Source organism: Pseudonaja textilis, chromosome 1 (genome assembly GCF_049901715.1).
Source record: "Pseudonaja textilis isolate UNSWEBS1 chromosome 1, rPseTex1.2, whole genome shotgun sequence".
Taxonomy (NCBI): domain Eukaryota; kingdom Metazoa; phylum Chordata; class Lepidosauria; order Squamata; family Elapidae; genus Pseudonaja; species Pseudonaja textilis.
The window spans coordinates 7,262,890-7,279,385 of NC_141990.1; the positions used below are offsets into that span (position 1 = coordinate 7,262,890).

General features: G+C 44.4%; 1 protein-coding gene across 6 annotated transcripts in view; it reads left to right on the top strand.

The window, feature by feature from the left end:
• Window positions 1-839: 839 nt before the first annotated feature.
• The window catches only part of USP32 (ubiquitin specific peptidase 32), a 206,466-nt gene continuing 190,809 nt past the window's right edge, over window positions 840-16,496 (top strand). For 3 of the 6 annotated variants that reach the window (XM_087925221.1, XM_087925242.1, XM_087925250.1), the window contains exon 1: window positions 851-1,134. In XM_087925221.1, the coding sequence (XP_087781347.1) occupies window positions 1,077-1,134 (58 nt within the window). In that variant the 5' untranslated portion in view covers window positions 851-1,076. Of the gene's footprint in view, window positions 1,135-16,496 lie in introns of all 6 variants that reach the window. The other 3 variants (XM_087925232.1, XM_087925236.1, XM_087925228.1) reach the window with 2 other exon arrangements.

Below are 16,496 nucleotides of genomic sequence, written 5' to 3' on the forward strand. Positions count from 1 at the left end.
TGTTAAGTGAATCTGGCTTCCCCATGCAATTTGCTTGTCACATCGCCAAAGAGGATCACATGACCCCAGGACATTGCAACTGTCATAAATACGAGTCGGTTGCCAGGCGTCTGAATTTTAATGCCTTGACTGTGGGGATGCTGCAACAGTCATAAGTGTGAAAAACGGTCATAAGTCACTTTTTTCATAAGTCACGTTGTTGTAAGTCAAGGACTACCTGTATGCATAGATCACATAATCCAAATTACATCTCTCTTCCACACAAATTGTTATTATTGGTTGATGTCCCTATATAATTTGACAGGGGCCACACAGGATATATTTATTCCTGAAATGCTCTGGGAAATTATGAGGTAAATTTCCAGTCTTATAGAAAACTAATCAGTGCTATTTATTACGTCTGCCACCTGTCAGAAATAGAGTCTCCAGCTTGGGCTGGACTAGATGACCTACAAGGTCCCTTACATCTGTATACTATTCTGTACATTATTTTCACCCCTATATTTACTGCCAAGTGAGAGAACTTTAAAAAGGAACGGAGGAAAGATTTCCACCAACAGTTCTGTGAAAAAAAAACAATTAAAAAAAGTATAAAAACATTATATATTTTAAAACATTCTTATAGATTAAAAAAAACCCGGAAAAAAAGAGAATTTGGTGCGAGTCTGCGCACGCGCATTGCCTGCCTTCCTGCCGGCGCGCGGCCGACCTCGCACCGGAAGTGAGGGCTGGCCAAACAGCTCGCGTTCTCCAGCTGGGGGTGGGGGTGGGAAGAGGGGGAGGAGAGACGAGTGACAAGCCAAGGGGCGGGGCCGAGCTTTGAAAGAAGAGGAGGGGTCAGTTAATTGGCGACGTCACGTGATTCGGAATGGAGGTAGTGGCGGCGGCGGCAGCAGCTGAGGCGAACATCTTCCACAGGAGTCGGCGGGGGCGGCGCTGCTGTTGCGGCTGCCGCGGCTGCTGCTAGTCCAGGCGAACCGGCGGCCGCGACGGCGGCAGCCGCCTGAGGCGAGCGACTGTTGCGGGGCACGGGCGGCGGCGGCGGCGGCCGCCCGCCATGGACTGAGGAGACCGCGATGGGCAACAAGGAGTCGCGCATCGGCTTCCTCACCTACGACGAGGCCCTGCGGAGGGGTGAGTGGGGAGGGCGGACCGCCGAGGAGGCGGGTATGCAAACGAGCGTTCGGAGCGCCCTGATTGGCTCCGACGGCGGGCATGCTAATAAAATATGTAAATGAGAGAGAGAGAGAGAGAGACGGAGGGGCGCCGGGTGGGCAGGGAGCAGCGACCTCCGTGTGGGCGGGGCTAAGCTAAGGCATGCGAAAAGGGGAGGAACTTTGGGGGGTGGAGGGGCTGCTTCTATCCCTCAGGGAGGGAGCACACATCCCATCATCCATGGCCAACTTAGCTGGGGGGTCTTATTGGGGGCTCTCCAAGGGTAGTGCTAACATGGCAGATGAGATGATGGGAGGTGGAGATAAATTAACCTTTCTGGGGTCCACCAGGTGGGGAAGCGGGGGCAATGGAGATAGGTGGCTGGAGGGGGGTCGTGACTCTGGGGTAGCGGTGGGGAAAGACGGGGGGGGGGGAGGGCTAAGGCAGCATTGCTGGAGAAGGAGAAGATAGGCTGGAGTGTTTGGCGTCTCCTGATGTGGAATAGTGGGGGGTGGACCAACCTGTGGTCCTTGGTGGATGTTGTGGGGGGGGGACAGGGGTACCATCACAGCTGTGCAAAGGGAGGTTTTGTTGGATGGGGGGGTAGTAGACAGGTTATCCCAGTTTGTGGTTAAAAGGTTGGACATGCTCAATCATCATGGTTGTTCCAAAGGCAGCTGGACTTCCTTGTTTGATTTTGTTTTATAGCAATAGCACTTGGATTTATATACCGCTTTATAGCCCTCTCTAAACGGTTCACAGAGTCAGCCTATCACCCCCCCAACAATCTGGCTCCTCATTTTACCCACCTCGGAAGGATGGAAGGCTGAGTCAACCTTGAGCCTGGTGGGATTTGAACTGCCAAATTACAGGCAGCCGATGGTCAGCAGAAGTGGCTTGCAGTACTGCACTTCAACCACTGCCGCCACCGAGGCTCTTTCCCTTGAAGACGTTTCGCTTCTCATCCAAGAAGCTTCTTCGGTTCATTCTCCGGAAGCTTCTTGGAGAGAAACGAAAGGTTTTCGAGGGAAGGGAAGTCCAGTTGCCTTTTGGAAAAGCACCTTTGGGACTATTTACAGAATGGTTAACACGTCTTAGGGATGTAACTTCAAAAGTTGCCTTTGAAACTAGCCATACAGGGACCAAGATTAAGGTTGCTAAGATGGCAGGGCTGTTGAGGGCTTGGACGTGCCCCTCTTCAGGTTTTTATGGGGTGCGGGAGTGACTATAGATGTTGATTAGGTCTTGGAATGAACTTGCATGGCCGAGAAGAGACTGTGATTGATGACATCTTAGGAAATGGAAGGTTTATTGCTCAGATGAGTACTGAGATAAAATACTTGTACATATACTTGGAAGGGCTAGATATTCATGTGTGTGTGTGAGAGAGAGAAAAGAGAGAGAGAGAGAGAGAGAGAGAGAAAGAGAGAGAGAGAGAGAGAGAGAGAATTACAGGCTTCATGTATTAGAGAATATAGAACAGGTCTTGCTGTGTTTACAGCCATTGCTGTATAGTAAGGTCCCTTGGAAGAAAATCTCTTTAATCTGATATTTGCTGGTTTGTTTTATTGGTGGCTATTATCGGTTGCTTGTTAACGGTGTTATTAGCTACTATCTAGTCAAGTGGAATATTGAGCGACGAGATCTAATAAAAAGTATTTAAAAAGCGCACAAAATAGTCTACGTGCCTCATAACAGGCATAAGAGCGACATAACCTTAAGAACTAGCTGCTCAATGTTCTTGTTTCCTCTTTTCTTCCCCACTTGTTTTCCTTGTGTGTCATCTCCTTTTACGCCGCAAGCCAAAGCCTGCGGGCGCAGACTGTCTGCTTTTGTTTATCTCTTAGCCCCTCTGGAAGCCGGTTTCCAACCCTGGGGATAGAAGTGCTTTCAGTACGCCCATCAAAAACGATAACTCTGATGATCTGTGGAGGTTCCCAAGGCTCAAAGTTGTGGCAGTGGGTCTGGAGGTCCTTGAGATGATAAATGGCCGTTGAGCCTGGAGAAGAGGAGGCACTGGAGCGCGAGCCATTCCATTGCATTCACGGAGTTGGAAGGGATCTTCTGGTCCAATGCAACTCAGGGCCTGGCTGAAAGGAAGAGAAATGGCTTTTCCTCCAGCGGGTGCTTTTTTAAAAAAATGTTCAAGAGGTCAGTCGAGGTTAGAACAGGCAGAATGGTGGATTTCATTCAGGGCCCCCCGTGCCAAATCATCCCAGTCATGGGAGACACGATGAGGCCCGCAGGCGGAGTGGATCGACTCTCAGCCGACATCATGGCTGCCACTGAGAGGAAGCAGGCCAGCTCCCTCTTGGCCCAGGTGGGTGGCTGGCTGGCTGGCTGGCTGGCTGTTGTGTCACTCCAGGGTGGCGTGTTCCAGCTTGACAGCCATAGCAGTTATTAAGCAGCTGGAGGGAACGGGCTAATTCTGCTTTGGGGGAAGTTGGAAGCTCCGGTGGGCATTGTATCAAAAGCAGAAGCACGGCTTTTGGACCTCCCCGATGGAGATGAAGTTACTGGAAGCAAGGGGACTGGCAGGAAGGTGGGGTGAAGCGGATGTTGGAGATGGAGATAAATGTGTGTTGAGGGAGGGCGGGAGAGGGAGAGAGAGAAGGAGATGTGAAGAGGAGTGGAGGAACACGACTGGACACAGAGTTTTTTCACCCTACGAGGATGTCCCTGTAATTGAATTCTGGAGCCTTGGCTCGTTGGAGAGAGAGTGACAAAACCCCTCTGCAAATTGCCATTGGGCTGCCCCCACTGCAGGCACCAGAGTCTGGGGAGGTTCAGCCTTGGGTTTATTTTTTATTTATCAAACGAACTTTTATAGCCGCCCAACTCACACATAGATGACTCCGGATGACATTTTCAAAAATCCACCGTAGAATAAAAGCCCATAGCTGCATGCAAGTACTTCCCCCGCTCCCCCCAAACGACAGCACCAACACAGTGAAATCATTTGATGGGCTCTGTGCCCATTTGGAAGTCCCCCTGACCCACTCACATTTTTAGGACCTTCCGGAAGAGCAACGGCGTGGAGAGCAACTGAATCCCGTGGGGAATGCCGTTCCCTAGAGAATGCCGTTCCATACCACCGAGAAGGCCCTTTTGTTGTGGTCCTGCCAGATGGCCATCGCTAACTGATGGGACCCCGGCTTCCCACCTGAGTAGCAGCCCAGGTGTCACTTCTTCCGTGCACTGATTGCCGGTACAGCTCATGGTGCTGGTGATCCCCCTTAAAGCCCTGCCATGGAGCAACGAAGCATGAAGTGTCTTTCTGTTTTTAACACCACTGTCAGGGATCCGGAAGAGGGACTTTGTGCCTTAAGATGGCACCTTGATCTTTTCTGGAAGACCCTGGTACGTGGGCATTAAAGAGCAACCAGCTTCAGACTTCTGGATTGAAGCGTTCTCTGGTATAGGTCCGTTCGTCATCCATCTTGGTTAGGACACACTTTTCTCTTTTATATCCTTACCGCCTTTTTTTCGATTAAGCCTCTGTGATTCTGATGGTGGGCTTATGGGTACCAGATGAGCTGTGATGTTAGAGGCTTGGCAGTGAACTCCGCTGCATTTTGCTGCAAACCTTCTATCCAGTGATTTATGCTGCCAGAATGTGACCTGGGTGGAGTAGGCATCTCAGGCCTTAGCAAAGCTTTTCCTTCCTCATGAAACATTCTAGGCCACTGGGTCCAATCTTTTGATGGTGCGGGTCTTCCAGTTCCAAGCACCCTCCGTGGATGGCTGCCTATATAAAAAATTCAGTTGGAATCTGACTTTCTCCGGCTTATTTCAGACCTGGTAACCTGCATTCTGAAATTAAGGAAGTCCTGGGCTGCTTCTGTATAATAATATCCTTTGAGCAATCTGAAGAGAACTAACCTATCCCTTCTCAGCTTTCTCAAGGCTAAGTATAGTCAGGGCCTTCAATATCTGTCCATCCGTCCATCCGTCTGCCTCCCTCCCTCCCTCTTTCTCACTGACTGACTGACTAGCTAATAAGTAAGATGCCAACCATCTTGACAAGAAGCAACTCTAGGTGGCTTACAATCAATAAAAGCAAAATAAATGATGGGTATTACCGGTAGTACTAAAAGATGATTTAAAATTGACTGGGTTTTGTTGTTGTAGAACTAGTCTTGTTTATTCCTGTTGGCCTTTGTCGAACCTACTCCAGTTTGTCCAAACCTTTCTTACAGTTTAGTGCCAAGAACTGGACACAATATTTTAAATGATTTTTAACACAAATTGGAACCATTGCTTTCAATAATTTGAGACCCTATATTTCTGTGGTATCTGCATATCTTTTTGCAGCCATGTTGCTGACTCATGCTCCATTTGTAGTCAACTAATATTCCAAGATCATTTCACAAGTATTATTGTGAAGTAGCTATCCTCTGTTTTTTTTAGCTTTGATATTTGTGTGTGTGTGTGTGTGTGTGTGTGTATGTATGTATGTATGTATGTATGTATGTCCACCCAGATTTTCTAATTTATATGCAGCCATACTGGCTTTTTCTGCCGTCTTTCATTTTTACGAAGTAATTGAAATCGATATAAGCTATAAGATATAATTGTATGATATAAGCTGCTTTCTTTTGCCTGTTGCTTTCTCAGGCATATCATAGCTGCTTGCTTCTGTATCTGAGCTGAAGCTGCCAGCCTAGGACCTTGGGATGAGATGACAAAAAGCAACCACCGTGTTCATAATTTCAGCTTATATTTGCATCTGTTCTGTCCCTTTTCAAAATCAGGATTGATTCTGGGAATTGTAATCTCAGTACATCTGGATTCTGGAAGATGCCAGGTTTGAAAATGCTAGGCTAAGCAGGGAAGCGTGATAGTTCATTGAAATATAGTTTGCAATGGTTTGAATCATTTTTGTGGTTGCTAATTGCTTCCAAGTTTTTCTTTCCCAAGTATAAATACACAGCTGTGCCAAATATGAGCAACATTCCTGAATGAATAGTTGTTGCAATTAAAAGTTTGGAGCTGAACTTCAGGGTAGACTTCCCTATGTTGAAATCCAGTTCATTTCCATTATGAAATGTATATATCTTGTTTCTTTAAGAGGAACCAGGATGTCATAATGTTTATTGGCAGAAGGTTTACAGGCAAGACTGCATGGGGAGAAGGAACAGGAAGAAAACCAAACCAAACCACAATGCTAATTTTCTCAGACTTGTAAATAGCTGGTCTCCTGGGCAAAGGGAGACCAATTTCTAGGCAACCAAATAGCGAAGTTTTTCAGATGTGGATGTTGTGCTTTTTGTGTGTGTGTGTGTGTGTGTGCATCACACATGTCCCTCCAGTGTGTTTGAGATTAACTTACTCTTTGGATAGATTAGTCACTTTTGTCATTTTATTTACAAACCAGACTTGGGTGTTTGAAACTGGGAAGTAAAGTTTGGAAGTGAGGTTTAAGGCACCAGTCTAAAAACCAGCGGACTGTAACTTAGTCCTGCTGTAGGCATGAAAGTCAGCTGGGTGACTCTGGCCCAATCACCAGGAGATGGAGAGCTCTAGTCCCGCTTTAGGCATGAAAGCCAGGTAGATGACTTTGGGGCCCATCACCAGGAGACGGTGAGTTCTAGTCTCACCTTAGGCATGAAAGTCACCTGGGTGACTTTGGATCAATCACCAAGAGTTACGGTGAGTTCTAGTCCTGCCTTAAGGCGTGAAAGCCACTTGGGTGACTTTGGGCCAATCACCAGGAAATAAAGAGTTCTAGTCCCACCTTAGCTATGAAAGGCGGCTGGGTGATTTTGGGCCAGTCCTTCTCTCTCTGCCCAAACCACTTCACAAGGTTGTTGTTGTGGAGAAAACAGGGAGAAGGAAGAAGGCATAGAGAATGTGTGTTCCGCGCCTTGAGTATTTATAAAAATAATAAAAATAAATGAATTAGGATTATGGGTGGATATAAATGTATGTGTCTGGCTTTGTGTGTTTGTGCCAATGATTTCAAAGTATGGTGTCCACCCATTCAGGTTTTAGCTATTATAAGTATTTCTGTCCACATTCATTCCTCAGTTATGTGGGCTGTGTCTGCAGCCTAACCCAATGGCTTTGATCATCCTTTTCAAAGAGGCTTTTTCTCCCCTTCTGAATTATTGTTCTCGGAAAAGAGCAGTAAGTTGCTCAGCTGGGAGGCTGGCCGAGACGTGCTTTCTTAGCCAGTAAATCATTCTTGGGAGTACAAAAAAAAAAAAAACGGCACCGGTGGCAGTGATCAAAACATTCACTTCTGCTGTGTTGCCTTGTGCTCTGTAGGTAAGGAGAAGGTGGTGGCAGGTCTACATATTGCACCAAAATAAAACCTTTTGTGCGTAGTGTACACTAGTGTCAATCTACTTCTAAAGGCTATTTTGGGGGGGGGGGGAGCTTTCCCTTTTTAGAACAACCCTCTTACCAAAAAATCAAATTGCGATGGTTCTTGGAAGAGACTTCCGGGATGAGTGTGTCATAAGGGACAATGTCAGCTTGTGAAAAATAAACAGTCTTTCCTTTTAGGTCCTTATTCATTTTACGATGGTCCTGCCTGATAATGCAACAAAGTTTTGTCTGTTTTGAACCCTTAAACTCGTATCTGACTCTTGGTTAATTTATAGGCAAGTCCTCTCCATGCTGCCCCATCAAGCATAGCTTCTTTCCATTGTTGGATGTTCAACTTTGCATCCGATTTGACATTATCAAGCCAGCGTGTTCTTTGCTTTCCCCTTCATCACAACAAGTATAAACCATTTTAGCCACTTATCACTTTCTCTTTAATATAAGAAATGATCGCTTTTTCCCATAACTCACCTCTTATCTATAAAAGGTAAAGGTAAAAGGTTTCCTTAAAGCCTTGTTTAGTCCTGATTGGCAAAGTCCATTAAGAATTTCTTGAGATAACATCTGTTATTTTAATCTTCGTTAAGCACAGCAACTTTATATTCCTTCCTATAAGATGATGTTAACATCCAAAGATGTTGATTTCTTTTCATATTTTCCCCCCTTTGTAGCATCTCTCAAAATTCCTCAAAGCTTACAAAAGTGTCTTTTATAAATCCAATATAGGAAAGTTATCCAGGTCACTCTTTAGATTTGGGGTTTTTTTTGTTTGTCACACTTAATTATTTAATTATTGTATGTCACATTTAATAATTTAATTATTAAGACATTGGCCAGTTTTATTTGAGGATCCTGTGTAGCACCTTATTCCATATCATTCTTGTAATTTATCATTTATAAATCCAGTTTCAGTTTTGCCTGGTGAAACTTGTTCCACTTATATAACATCTTTGTATATATAGGCAGGCACTCTTAAAATTAACTTCTTGATCCATTGTTCAAAAATATCTTATCCTACATCCAATGTTAAGGTATTTTGCTCCAATGGCTATTAATAAATTTAAGTATTCTTCTCCTTTAATTGTAAGTTTCTGTTCCTTTTGGTTTCCTCTATGTGCAACCTTCAAATTCCCATCCTATCATTTTTTTAAGAATTGAAAACAAAAGGCATTTTCTCATGAAAAGGATTCTTATACAGGTAGGCCTTCTCTTATGGCCATTTATTGATTTGAACTTACGATCACCTTGGAAAACTGACTTTTATGGTAAGACGCAACAATAACAAAATTCATTTGGCTCTATAAAGATACTATCACCTTTGAGTCAAGCTTGGGATTTCGTGAAAAATTTCAGCTTGTTTTCCTGGCACAAAATTCCTTTGTTTATTTGACTTTGCAATTTATTTTACAGCCCTGGATTTTCTGGCAGCCTTCCATTAAAGTACTTATCAGGTCTGAGCCTGTGTAGTGATTTAAGATCTGTCAAAGTTGGTGAGATGCTGCCACACCGTAGGCTACCAGGAACAAAACCCCATTGAATTGGGACTTAATTGTTGGCTAGATGATAAGAACAGTTAGCTGGACCACCAACAAAAGAGTTATCTTTATTGGGTTTTTTTTTTGAATGGGAGTATTCCACAGGCTCTCTATCCTAGTCTCTCATTTGTATAAATGATTTGGATGACGTGGTTACGGAGATGACACAACGATTTAGATGACGTGAGCCTGCAGATGATGCATAACTAGGAGGGACAACTAATCCGTTACATGAAAGTGATTCAGAAAAATCTGGGGCCATCTTAAGCATGGATTGAAAAGTATATGGTGGAATTTGAGAAACGCTGTAAATTTCTGAATCGGGGTTGAAAAGGCATGAATATAAGATGGAGCGAGGACCTGGCTTGATAGGGATCTGGTGTCCTTGGCAATCGCAAGGGAAACATGAGCCAGAAGTAGCATGCAGCTGCTAAAAAGGCCATTGCCATTTGGGGGTGCATTAACAGGAACACACAATCCAGGCCATTGTTCCCCAATAAAAGAGAGAATATTTGTAGCTTCAGGGTTAACATGAGGGGTCCTTGGCGTTCTCTGAGCTTGTGGGGTTTTTTTGTTTGTTTGCAGATGTTTCATGACCCAGTTAGGTAACATCATCAGTGCTAGAAGAGAATGAGATTTGCCCCAAATTTATATACAAGTGGTTTGCACCATTAGTGTTGGCAGGAGTGTTCTTGGTGGTTCCTTGATTAGGCTATTGATTGATTGTTTGAGTTGGGTGATGAAACGACTGCAAGGAAGCATCCAAGCTTAGCACCAAGAACTCCTCAATTGTTCCCTGCTCTATTCTGCCCTGGTCAGACCCCATTTGGAGTTCTGTGACCAGTTTTGGGCACCCCAGCTCTACAAGAACAGGGGTAAATTGCTGCAAATTCAGACGAAGGCTACCAAGATGGCCTGCAAGCTAAGCCTATGAGGAAAAGTCAAAGGATCTAAATAAGTTTAGCCTACAGAAGAGATCACAGAGAAGAAACGTCTTAGCGGTGTTTTAAATATCTAAAGGAGTGTGATATGGTATAGAGAACAAGAAAGCAATCTTGATGGAGTTAATATAGAAGCCGATGTCTAGGTGTTAAGGAGCAGGAACACTTTTTAAGTTCATAATGGCCAGGTAACATTTGGAAGTGGATCAGAGAGACGCTTTCTTAATCCACCAAGCCCTAAGAAGGAAGAGGAGGCCCAGCATAAACAAACTTGAAATAACGTGTTTCCCCGTAAATACAACCTACTCAGAAAGTAAGTCCTAGTTTGATTTTTTTACATCTGTGCCCAATATAAGCCCTACCCCCCAAAATAAGCCCTAATTGAGACCCCGCCCACTCCAAGGTGCACGGCTAGGGTGGGGATGGGGAGGTGGAGCTGCCCTACTACTTAACTTTGGATAGTTGCAGCCAGCCTCACACACCTTGGCCCATTTCTTCTGCAGTCAGCAGGGCTTTCCTGAAGGCCTCTGTAGCCGATAACAGAGCTTTGGATCGATCCGGAGCTCTGTTATCGGCTCTAGAGGCCTTCAGGAAAACCTTGCTGGCTGCAGAAGAAAGGGGCTGAGGTGTGCAAAATGTGGCTGCAACTATCTGAAACCGAATAAGTTCCTGAAGGCCTCTGACAGCGAAAAGCAGGCTGGGGGCGATGCATGCAAGTGAGGTGAGTCAGTGGATGACATCCCCCCCCCCAAAAATAAGACCTGGTGCCTTTTTTGATGGCAAAAAAATATAAGACAGGGTCTTATTTTGGGGGAACACAATAGTTTGCTATTATAGCCCTGTGATGTTGAACCTACAGCACGCGTGCCGGAAGTGGCATGCAGAGCCATCTCTGCTGGCACACGAGCTGTCGCCTCAGCACAGTTTCACTACACATGCGTGCACACCTCCCGCCAGCCAGCCGATTGTCGGGTATCTGCTGCGCATGCATGAGGGGTGGGATGCATGTGGGAGATGTGTGTGTATGCACAGAGGGGGAGTGGGGGAGCAAGCATGTGCATTGCATTATGGGTGCAGGCACACGCACGCACTTTCAGCATACGATGTCGAAAAGGTTAGCCATCGCTGTTATAGGCCATCATGGTAGAAATAATTCTAGGCTTCCCGTGGAGTAGAGTTTGTTATCCGGTCAGGTGTGACTGACGTAGAGGTGGACTTCTCCTTTATTTCCCCAGCAGGTGGGACCAGAACTAATGGGTTGAAAACAAGAGGAAGGTTCAGACTAGGCATCAGGTGGTACAATAGACTTCTCTATGAAGCGATAAGTTCTTTAGAAGTGCTTAGAAGTGGACATTGCAACAGGCATCAGTCAGAAATGTTTTAGTGGACGGTTAGATTCAGTGATGTCTGTGCTCCCTTCCAACTGTATGATTCTAGGGCTCTTAACTTTGTTCTGATACAGATGCAGATAATCAGAGTTGGAAGGGACCTTGTAGGTTATCTAGTCCAACCCCCCGCCCAAGCGGGAGATCCTACACCATTTCTGACAAATGGCAGTCCAATCTCTTCTTGAAAACCTCAACTGATGGCGCTCCCACAACTTCCGAGGGCAAGCTGCAGCCTGAATAAATAGGCATATTTAAAATGATTTTTTTAAAAATGTCTTCTCCAGGGGAATAAAAACAGACATGCTTAGATTAGCCCAAAGGCATAACTAGTTTAGCATTCTGTTCCGCAACGATCAGCCAGAAGCCTCTGAGAAGCTCATAATCAGGAGACATGAACATAACAAGCACCATCTGACTTCTGTACCCAGTTACAAGGGAGGAGGGTTCCATTTCTACCGAGTGTAATAAATCGGTCGTGGAAACATGCCAGCCAACAGGCATTGCCGAAATATACCTTTAGATCCTTCGCCGTGCCTTTCGGTGCACATTCCCAGAGGTATTTCGGTACACAAAACCAGAAACTTTTAGGAAAGAAGCAGTCTCATGTACCTGTGGATGGAGCTGGTTGGGGTGTTTTGGGGAGTGAACTTCTGCATTTCACAGATGCTCCTCAACTTACGATCACAACTGAGCTCAGAATTTCCATTGCCAAGTAGGACAGTGAAGTGAATTTTGCCCGGTTCACGGCCTTTCTCGCCAGGGTTGTTAAGTGAATCACTCCAGTTTAGTAACACTGTTGTTCAACGAACCTGGCTTCCTGGTCATAAGTTCGCTTTTTTCAGTGCTGTTGTAACTTTGAATGATCACTAAATAAACTGTTGTAAGTCGAGGACTACCTGTATATAAATCTAATAAAGAAATACTGTCGAGAAAGAATATGAGTTGCTCTGATGGTTGGAAAGAATTGCTCTCTGAGCTCGGTTGTTTTTCTTGTAGACATTTCATGACCCAACTAGGGAATGTCATCAGCCCTAGAAGGGAGTGAGGTTTTCTCTCTGTATATATACAAGTGTCTTGCTCTGTCAGTGTTCGTGGCAGTGGTCTTGGTGGTTCCTTGATTAGGCTGAGTTGCTGAACCGTGGGTAAGTGAAAAGAAATAATTGCATTTGATTTCATATTCTCTCCTCACTCTGCACTTTTGAATCACTTGCAACCCAGGCATGACAGTTTCGCCAGTGGTTTATCGTTGTTTCTGCTATTAGAAGGCTTGGCCTTAAACAGGTTCTTTCTTCCTCAGATCTGTTGAAGACAAAATAAGCCGTAGTTCAAACATCGAAAGAGCAAGGTGGCTTTTGTGGCTTCTATGTTCTTTTTCATCTTGCAGGAGAGCAGACACTGGGTCCTGTAATTGACTGAGCCAGCTAAGCTTCTTTCCTTCTAGAAATGTCATACTTGTTCAAATATTAATAACTTGGGCTATTCCATTAGCTGCCAAAGCCTGTGTAGCCTCACAGCCTTCACATTTCTAAAGGTTACCCTTCTATTACCTACTAATTTGTTTGGTTGTACTGTACAGGTAATCCTCTGCTTATGATCGCAATTGAGCTCAAAAATTTATATTGCTAAGTGTGATAGTTGTTGTGTGAATTTTGCTCCATTTTAGACCTTCCTTGCCACCGTTGTTGAAGTGAATCACTGTTGGTGTTACATTAGATAACATGGTTGTTAAGTGAATCTGGCTTCCCCATTGACTTTGCTGGTCAGAAAGACACAAAAGAGGATCATGTGACTTCTCCCCCCCGACACACTGCAACTGTCATAAATATACATGCCTCTTGCCAAGCATCCGAATTTGGATCACGGGACCATGCAATAGTCATAATTGTGAAAAACGGTAGTAAGTCACTTTTTTCAATGCCATTGTCATTTCAAATGATCACTATATGAACTGTTATAAGTTGAGGACTACCTGTAATATGAAGAACACTTCAGGATGGGCCAAAATTAAGAAAAAAATATCTTCAAGCTTTCGTGCTAATCTTACTTACCTAGACTCTATTGTTTCTCTGCGTCATATACAGTATATATGGGTGTATATATATAATTTTTTAATTGTCATGTTCATGTAGTATATACTGGAGGCAGTGACCCTTTGAGAGATATATGCAATAAAATTTCATTTTAACATATGCTGATTAGCGTACATTTAAAGTGACAATAAATTTATTCTAAGTTTAAGTCTAGTAACATGGTTGTTAAGCAAATCTGGCTTCCTCGTTGACTTTGTGTTAGAAATTCTGTTTTGAGCACAGAGCAAACAGTCACCATGTGCTTTACTGCTCAACTGTTTAACTGTAACAGGAAACTATTTCGAACAAAAGAGCATAGAATACTGTATATACCATAGAACCCTGTATAAGGTAACCTTGAGTTACAAGGCCCAGATTTGTGGAAAGCCTTGTTCAATTTCCTCTAGGCATTCTCCTTGGACAATCTAACAAGGTCTTTGCTTCTCTCCATGGGTGAGCAACAGAAGAGACACATTCATTTGAAATTAATGGTCATCATGCTGGACAATCAGTGGCTGCTTGCAGGCAAAATGGAACTCTGCTAAACTTATAGGCAGTCCTTGACTTGCAACAGTTCGCTTAGTGATCTTTCAAAGTTAACGGCACTGAAAAAAGTGACTTATGACTGTTTTCTGCAGTTACGACCATTGTAGCATCCTCATGATCACATGATCAAAACTCAGCTGCTTGGCAGCTGACTTCTATTTATGGCGGTCGCAGTGTCCTGGGATCACATGATCCCCTTTTTACAACCTTCAAAATCAATGGAGAAACCAGATTCACATGACGTATTTCTATTATTCACTTAGCAGCTCTAGTGATTCACTTAACAACTGTGGCAAGAAAGGTCGCAAAACGGGGCGACAATCACTGAAGAACTGTGTCGCTTAGCAACAGAAATTTTGGACTTAATTGGAATCGTACGTTGAGGACTGACTCTACTGCCTTTTGGAAAAGAATTGACTATAAAATCACCAATATTGGGGGGGGGGATAATCCTTAGATGACGTTCTCACCTAAAAAAGGAACGATCTAGATCAGGGATCCAACTGCTCTCCTTCAAGACCTGCAATCGAATTGTGTTTTCCTTCAGCTGTCGCTGCTGATTCATCACATCGCAATGTGGTTGCTGTAATCCGGTTAATCTCAGAGAGCTAGGAACTCTCACAGCAGCCAACGGCAATTGGGGAGAGTGAGTGGGAGAGGCCGAAAGACGTTGGAATCAGGGATTTTTTTTTATTTTTTATTTTTTTGCAGTTTACTATTGGTGTTCACCCAGGTTGCAAATTGCCCTGGACGTGGCATCAATATATTTAGAGCTATGATACTTCCCATAATCCTATATAAAAGGGCATGGATTTTATAATGGATGACTAGGAAGAGACCACAGAGGTCATATAGAGATAATAAAGACCATAGAGAGCCTATCTGTGGGTATGATCTACATAGGAACCATGGTGGCACAGTAGTTGGAATGCAGTATTGCAGGCTAATTCTGCCCACTGCCAGGAGTTCGATTGTGACCAGCGCAAGGTTGACTCAGCCTTCAATCCTTCTGAAGTGGGTAAAATGAGGACCCAGATTGTTGGGGGCAATAGGCTGACTCTGTAAACCACTTAGAGGGAGCTCTAAAGTACTGTGTAAGTCTTAAGTGCTATTGCTATTGACCACAGAACACAATATTCTACAGCAGGGGTGTCTATCCCGATTTCATTGAGGGCTGCATCAGGGTTGTGTTTGACCTCAGGGAGGAGCGTGGCCAGCTCAGTGTCACTCATAGCAGGGGCGCCTGTGGCGGCCCGAGTGATCTGCTAGCGAAAACGGGCTCCCAAGCTCCGTTTTCGGCTGCGACATCTTCCTGCAACTTACTGCCAGCGAAAATGGAGCTCGGGAGGGCCACCCATGGCTCTCGTGAGCTCCATTTTCGACTGCGATGGCCTCCAGCAACCCTCTGCCAGCAAAAATGGAATTCCTTTGCTGGCAGAGCCACCGCGGTTCGATCCTTTGCTGTTTTCAGGGCAGCCCCACAGGCCAGATCTTAACACCCTGCAAGACAGATCCAGCCCCCAGGCCTTGAGTTTGACACCCCTGGTCTACAGGAAAGCCTCAACGACCTAGCACTGATGGTGTTATCTAGTCTGATCGTGAATGTCTGCATGAAAACAACCTAGCTCAGAGAGCACCAAAGACCCGGCATAGTTCAACTCCAAGCTACAAATGTTTTATTGGGACCACAGGGGTCATTTAGACTGATGCTTGCTCAATGCTAAAGCTTTGTCAGCAGATGGCCATCGAAGCTGCTGTTGGAAAACCTCAGAGTGGGGAGTCCATCGGTGTCCTAGGAAAACTACCTGTCAGTGAATACTTCAGCTTCAACCATAACAATACAAGAGCAAACAATAGATACAAACTCAAGATTAATCGTACCAAACTTGATTGCAGACATACAACTTCAGCAACAGGGTGGTCCATGTCTGGAATACTCTACCTGACTCTGGTTTCTTCCCCAAACCCCAAAAACTTTAACCTTAGACTGTCTACTATTGACCTCACCCCTTTCCTAAGAGGTCTGTAGGGGGTGTGCATAAGCGCACCAACGTGCCTAACGTCCCTGTCCTATTGTTTCTTTTATATATATTTTTTATTTTTCTTATATGTATCCATGTATTCATAACTATGTTTTTACTTATACCTATTATCTTGTAAGCAATTGACAAAAATAAATAAATAAAAATAAGAACTATTTCACTGCTTCATGCATCTACCTTCATGAAGTTCCTCCTGATAGCTGAAATCTTCTTTTAATTTAAACGTTTTGGCTTTTTTCTGGCTCTCAAGGTTTCCTTAGTACTATGTTTGTCAACTTCAGCAACATGGACTTCAACAGAATGGACTTCAACTCCCAGAATTCCATGCTGAGGAATTCTGGGAGTTGAAGTTCACCTGTCTTAAAAGTTGGTGAAGTTGAGAAACACAGTCCTAGAGGGACCATCCTCTTCCTTCAAGAGATCCCGAAGACTGAATATTCTAATGTAATCATCCCACATTCAAAGCCAGCAGCTTTCGAAAAGAGAATAT